Genomic DNA, 7,801 nt, shown 5'->3' with positions numbered 1-7,801 from the left:
AGGATCCAAAGTAAACTGCTCAGAGTGATATTAGAGTATGAAAGGGGCACATACTGTCGGTGCACCACCTGTATCAGTGCTGCATTATTTAGCCAGCTGGGAAGCTGGAAGGCAATATGATTAAGGCATATGGTATCTGGTATCAGTTTTGTCTCATGTTTTAAGGTGCAGCAATTACTGAAGATTGTTTTACATTAACAGGAAATATTTCTTTATTTAACGGGTACGGATAGATTTTTCTGGTCAAGAACAGGGAGCGCTCAACAATACAGGAAAAAGTTAAATCCATAATAGACACCTATTGTGATTAGTCAGTCTATCCTGGTGGTCCTGATGCTACAACAAAACCAAAGAAGTCTGTAAAGTAACCCGATGACCCATAGCAAAGTGTATGGAGGCAGGGGCTTGACAGAGCCGTAGGATTTGTGAAGCCACTCCCAGTTGGTGGGGATTGGTGGCTTTGGAAGTTGCAGGGAAAAGTATCAGTAGGGGTATAAATAGTGAGAGGATTTTCCCTCTTCCCATCCCATTTTAGGCAGCACAGTAAAATGCCCACCCTCCCTCTCTACACAGGTGTTAGTACTGGAGTGTTGGTGGCGGGGTGAGTCCGGGAAGCAATGGTTTGGTTAGGAAGGGAGTTGCATGGTTAATTGGGGGCTGGCACGCCTGGCACCTCAGGGGTAAGGAAATGTATCAGGAAGTGAATTATGTTGGGTAGTAGTTGGTTCAGGGCCAGAATGGCAGCTGACGGCGCTTGTTGCGTTGCGCAGTTATTGGGCTGTTACGGTACATGGTTGTTTAAGAGTTAATTGTTTGTTATACAAACATTTGTGTTACGTTGGACTGTTTATGAGATGTTTATGATATGCTATTTGTTCTTTAAGGGACATTTTAAATTAAAACTTCAGTTGATAATAATAAATGTTCTGCAGCCATTTTCATCACAAAACTGGTGTCTGTGTGTTTTTTGGGGATGGGAAGTATAGGAAGGTTTGGTTGGCGAGGGGCAGGGCAAGATCCAACAATGCTCCTGTCATGATAACGCACACAATTGCCTTCTATTACATGATAACTGATTCAGATGACAATAACTTTTATCAAACTGCAATACCCAGCATCCTGTGCCAGAGCATATCATAACTTCAATTGACTTAAATTATATCACCTTGTCCATTACAGTGGAAGAAACTGAGTAGTACAAGCCACTACCTATAGATTTATTAATTAAAACTTAGGCCACACTCCAAGAATTTATGAAATTGGCAAAGGTATGCCCCAAGCTGGTATCAGTAAGTAGAGGGCACCCATGATGTCACAAAATGCAAATGGAAATGTCTAGAGATATCAAGTAACAAGTAACACACATAATAATAACTCTAAAAATGAACTACAACTCACACTCTAGGCACTCCAAATCAACATGTAAAACAAGTAAAACATCATCACTCCACACAAATTTAAGACTAATTCCAGTGGCTCTCAGTTGTATAGGGTAAGAACAATTTATGCACCGCAATATACTACTGTATATAAAATAAATCAAACTTATTAATGTGCCACTTGCCCTAATATACCCTTACCTGTAAAAACAAGAAACAGAATCATGAGGCTCCCCTTTAACAACTCCTATATAGATAGATTTTTCCAAACAAAAATTGTTAATTACATTTGTTTCCCAAAGAGAAGGAATCATGAATCAAATAGATGAATCTGTTGGAAATGGGTGTCACGCTGCTCAATAGATTAATATTAATCCTTTAAAACAAGAGTCTCTGTGGGGGTATGTGAATCCACATTACAATCAAAGATAATATAATAAACCTCCAAAATGATAAGTCAAATAAAACCTAATATTAACACCTAATAATAAAATAAAAGGTATGGAACTGTGTGACAAATAGTTTATGTGACAGTAATGCTATTCAGTGTGATTATATGGGGTCCAGGTCTGAAGTATTCACTTTCTAGAGCCTTATCGTACTGCTTGAGTACTGCATGAGAATACATAAAGCTCACTCAATAAGCAGCTGTACTTCCATCCTAACAGTTATTTTTTATTATATTATTTTTGACCCCACACTCAGTTTTATATATTAATTTGGAAAATGCTGTATGGTGGTGGGAGTTTAATGTATGGCCAAAAAAGCCACTAAAGTATGTCAGACTCGACCTATTGGAATCTAAAGACAGGCAAATTGTAGGCTAATAATGCACAGTGTAAATTCCTTTCAGGTATCCTTTGGCCATATCGGAGGCCTATGAAGTGTCCCTCAGCTCACTGTAAATTATGCTTTCCAGTGGAATGCCACAACCTTATATTAAATGATTAATTGCAGTAAGTGACAAGTAATTTTTTTCACCAGGGTTGGATTCAAAGTGAAATTCCACATTTTACCATTAGCCATTTCAGTCAGAAATGTATATAAAAGTCAAAGTCTGCAGCTCTGTTCTTTTGCGGGATGCTGTCACACATCCTCAGGAGCAACTGAATTTCCCACACATTGACATCCCCCCCTATATGCCCCCAAAGTGTGGCACTGCAATTGCGGGGACCACAACGGCACTTGTAGACTTATATGAGCCCATATTTTTAGCATTAGCAATTCACTGTACCTTTGTTTTCCTTTGTAAGTTTGTCAGCCATGTCCCAGTGTTCATAACTCCGTAAGACATTGTTAGTGATATTAACGTGGCTGGCTGCCATGTGATGAATCCTCTGGGGGATGGATACGGTGCCAGTGGATGAGGAAGCTCCTGTCCCAGTACTATTTCCAGCAGTGTTCACAGGAGAAGGGCTAAGTGACATCGGAGATGGTGTCTCAGTATTTCTAAAAAGAAAAAGGAGAAAAATTCCATTCACTATTCAGTGTGTGTATTACCAAGACCTCTATCCTTAAAAACCCATATTTCAGGTTGTACAGGTGGTGCCAAGGTGCGCAGGGCACAATTGGTATATACACATTCTGGTAAAATGTGCTTGTATGAAATTCTAAGTGAATGGCTGGGGTTGTTTTTTTTTAAATCTTTAGTGCTATTACCCACAAGGGTATCATATTGCATAAAAATGAACATGAATCTTTCTTTGCTCACAAACAATTTTGAAGTGTTGCTGTACTTAAAGTGCAAATCTTTTGATAGATCAGATATTTAAAAAATGATATTTTTTATCTGTCGTGCTATATACATCCAGTGCAGTTTTTGACTCCATCCCTACAACTAGCTAAATGCAAACACATAATATTCCTACATAAAAAGAAAAACACAGTGTGACATTTTCAGCCTCTCTTCAATTGGCATTGTGTTCTATAGTCAATGAAAGGTAGGATTTATACATAAAAGAATTGTTCCTATTTTATTATTTAACTTGGTTTCTGAAGGTGAAATAAAAAAATTAAAGTTTCCCCGTTCTGGAGTAGTTTTATTTTCTATTCTGCCTGTTCTTTATTGAATGAAAGACATAAAACAGACGTCAGTATCTCATAGTTAGAATACATTTCTACCTGCTGCCAAATTCTTTTAGTGCTATTGGTAGTCAGAACACTGTCAACATACTGCAAAGCTATTATTTAAGCATTTTGGGGAGACCACAATGGCAATTTCTAGCAAATACAGTGCACACGATAGGTAAAGTACAGTTCATAAAAGCCCCCCATGGAGTGTTATTATCTGCAGAATGCAAGGAAGAATTACCTTCATTTCTATACAATGTATTCATGTAGTATTCAAGTGGTATGGGAAATTGTTTGTAATTACAGATGGATCTTTGGATTTTTTTAAGAGCAGATATACGGTGCTGAACTAATGCTGACAGGGCAATTAGCAATCACATCTCACAAGCAAACCTCTGAATATTAGCTGGTGCTCAATTCTACACAAAGACTGCTGGGTTCAACTTTCAAAGTGCCTCATAATAATATTTTAATAATATTATTCCCTCCAGAAAACATACAATCTGTGTTTAAATATGTTGAGCCTAGAAAAAACATACTAATATCAAAGTCAACATATGTACAAAGCATCTTAATTAGAAAAAAAAAGAAAAAGCCAACCATGGGTTAATTGCATCATGATAGTATACTTTTTATGGGATACTTCCATGATAATATATAATGATAATTCCATGTAATAGCCTGTAACATGACCAGTTTTTTATTTGTAACATAGTAACATAGCTAGTAAAATATGTTTAAAAAAATGTTAATGGAATTCAGCCTTTTGTTCTAAATAAACCTGCATAGCTGCTAGCTGATCTAGAAGAAGGTAGAAACCCCCAACTGAAGCCTCTCCAATTTGCGTGGGAAAAAGATCCTTCCTGAACCCACAATAGCAACTGGACCAGTCCCTGGATCAGGGGCCCCCAAACTTTCTTACTTGTTAGCCACAGTCAAATGTAAAAAGACTTGGAAAGCAACACAAGCACCATAAAAGTTCATGGAGGTGCCAAATAATGGCTAAGATTGGCTATTATGCAGCCTCTATGCACACTATCAGCTTACAGGAGGCTTTATTTGGTAGTAAATCTTGTTTTTATTCAACCGAAGCTTGCCAACAAGTCAGGAATTCAAAAATAACTCCCTGGTTTGGGGGGCACTGAGAGCAACATTCAAGGGGTTGGGGAGCAACATGTTGCCCCCAAGCCACTAGTTGGGGAAAAACTGCACTAGATCAACAGAATAGAGCAGAGCCCGAAATCAGCCATATAGGAATTATAACGCACCCAGGAACACTCTTGTCACCCCATGTCACTCTTCACCCTGTCACAGCATGGTGCAATGACGTCACTATGCGGCCATGGGTGCTGCCATCTTTGTTATGAAGCAGAGCCCTCCTGACACTTCCTAACTGATTTGTTATGGCACTATTTATATTCTTTAAAGAATTATCTGCCCCCTCTGACTTTTAGTTGTTAAATGCTTTCCTTTCATTCCAGTTGACTTCCTTTTTTCTGAGTTAAGCCACATGGGAAGGTCCGTAATGCTCTTACATTTTCTTCTTAAGGGAATAAATTGAGAACAGTAATGATTTCATTTTAATAAGGAAACATTATGGTCACTATTACCCAGGGGTTCGAGTACGTCCACATTTGCCATACATTTTGGGTTGTTAGAAATTACTAGATCCAGTTGGACAAGAATACAACTTTGTTTTTCCAAGAAAAATCCCACCCTAGCTATGTATTTAATGTTAATTACAATATTATTCCACCAGCAATGGCTAATACAGTTGCAATCCAATAATTAATTAAAATGCCCTTTGAAATATATTGTTATAACTTTAGGGCCCCTAGCACACACAAACAGTATACCCACACACAAATATAAATGCTGGCCTTGCAGATTTCCCATTTTAATATTATTGCTTTTTTATCATTTTGTACAGTATTTTCAGGTATGGATATATTAACATTAAAATAGAGATTGATCCCATGGATAATTGGCTGATTAATTATCTTCACATTTCCACCGCTGACAGAACTTGAGTTTTATTAAACAGCAGTAGTCGTATATCAATGAATTATTCATTGGTCTTTCATTACGGAACCAATCACTATAAAATCACTGCTATGGAGGTTAACTTTACTTTGACTTTCTGAAATGACTCAGTGCTTGCTATCTAATTAACAATACTTTTATGACTATAATTTAGTTTAAGGACCAAATTGTTGAAGAATTCTGAGGCAACCTGCATTAACTTTTCAGCCATTTGTTCAGCAGCTTTTTCGCCTTGACTTTTGATGTATTCCACCATAGCCTGAAAATTGACCTTCATACTCTTGCTGTCAGTGCAGGATTTTGCTCGGTAATCATTCAGTTTTATGAAGGATCACTTAAAATTAAACATACTTACTTTCCATTGCCTCCCCATGGAGAGGGCGCTTGTGAAGATTTCGAGGAGTTCTGCAATAAAGGGAAAAAAAGTTCACTTAAGGTCTCTCCTGGTCTTTAACACACAAAATCAAATGAAATAGCTTTTTAGAGAACAGGGTATCTTGTTACAGTGTGTAAACGGTGGATTAAAGATTTAAGAAGTATTCTAGATGTTTTTTAATTCATATGGCAAAGAGAAATGATAGCAATTGTGACATTTTTAGGTTCATTGGAAGCCTACTGGCCTGGTAAAGGGGTGGGTGTAGCTACTCATTATTTACTGCACGTCAATGATATGAGTATGGAAATTGGCTCCTGGGGCCACAAACTCAATCAGCAATTAGATTTCAACAGTTAGAAAACCAAAGCAAACCATCTTATTGGCTGCTATGAGCAACATCATCATGTTTGTCTCCACTTTTTACACAGCATGATAAATATACCCCTAAACCTAAATGTGTTTGAATATCTCATCAGAGCAACATGAAACCTCTTACGGTTAAATATGAAGAAGATTTGCAATAATATCAACATACAAAGGATTAGAGTAATAGATGACATATAATGATTCCATGCACAAAAATCTAAACTGCAAAAGATGAAATCTCTAGATCCTAGATCTATTTGAACTGAGATTTACTATTTTACAAATTAGAAACTATTAAATGGCTGTATTTAATTTGTAAAAATGTTCCTTTTTAATTGTGTTTCCCTTCCTTAAGCATTATGGCAATGGCAGCTGAGGATATTTCCAACATTTAGCCACCCATGCAATTTCCAGTTTGGTGGACGGGCTTCAAAATACTGGGAATCACCTCACTCTTGACTGTAATTGAAAAAGCCCAAACCCTGCCCGTGCACTTGTGGGTCAGTCAATTATCACTCGTAAATGCTCACTGCCACATTTGCAATTGCTTGAGTCTAATGGCAGGGTGCAGGCAAGACAATTGCCTTAAAAGTCATTTGTGGGTAAATTCCCAGCATTTTCCCTCTGACCTATATAATTATGTAATGCACTATAATGCTTTGGAACTTAAGCTATTGTGCATTACATAATTATACAGGTCAGAGGGAAAATTTGGGAATTTACCCTCAAATGACTTTTAAGCCAATTAAATTGGTTTATTATCCCTGGCATATCCCATCACTAGCATCCATTGAAGTATCCTTAGATAATGTATAAATGGGAATTGTGGATGAATGCAAAATAACTGCTTAACTGTAAGTTTTCCTGCCAGTTGTTGCCTTAAAAAGTAAAATGTTCAATTATTTAAACATCACCCCCCCCCCCCCAGTGTTACAGAATAAGTGTGCAGTTTCAGCTACTGACAGACTTCCGTATTACTTCTTACAGTCATCCTCTAAAAACAAGACATAAAAAACATGCTCTGTTGGCCCCAGGGTGTTGACTTGATGCCTAGGGGACGCTCAGTCAAAAAAAGGCATTTTTGTTCCAGGTCTAGTAAACTAAAGAAACCAATCCGATGTTTGTTTTTACACAGGTAATCAATAAATGCTATGTGCTAATTGGTTGGTCTGAGCTACTTTTAAAGGCATTAATGAAATCTGCCATCACAACAACACCCAGCAGGGTATTACACAACCTCACTGCCCTCATGGTGACATTTTATGTGATTAAGAAGACAATAAGGCTCATTTGCTTCCATCTTCTATATTGTTGCACGCGACACCACACCACAGTCCTTCCTGCCTAACATTCTTAATCAATCCCTGCTGCACTTACTGACGCAGGGGAACCCTGGAGCTACTCAGGTTCCCTGTGTCAATCACTGCAGTTCAATTGTGCCAAAAGAATAGAGCACACTTAACACTGGAAATTATGACAGGGAGATTGAAAATATTGACCATAATTACGCTGATTTACGATGAAGTGCACACAGAGTTGCATCTATATTGGTGAATTGGACACAACT

At 37.7% G+C, this 7,801-nt stretch overlaps 1 protein-coding gene across 1 annotated transcript in view; it reads right to left on the bottom strand.

The window, feature by feature from the left end:
• The window catches only part of aff2 (AF4/FMR2 family member 2), a 332,688-nt gene that overhangs the window by 11,299 nt on the left and 313,588 nt on the right, over positions 1-7,801 (bottom strand). The window contains exons 19-20 of the mRNA XM_002934547.5: positions 5,848-5,897; positions 2,614-2,828 (exon numbers count right to left, since the gene is read on the bottom strand). Coding sequence (XP_002934593.2) covers positions 2,614-2,828; positions 5,848-5,897 — 265 coding nt within the window. The remainder of the gene's footprint in view (positions 1-2,613; positions 2,829-5,847; positions 5,898-7,801) is intronic.

This window comes from Xenopus tropicalis, chromosome 8 (assembly GCF_000004195.4).
Source record: "Xenopus tropicalis strain Nigerian chromosome 8, UCB_Xtro_10.0, whole genome shotgun sequence".
NCBI lineage: Eukaryota > Metazoa > Chordata > Amphibia > Anura > Pipidae > Xenopus > Xenopus tropicalis.
This window is presented reverse-complemented; position numbering and strand designations above follow the sequence as displayed.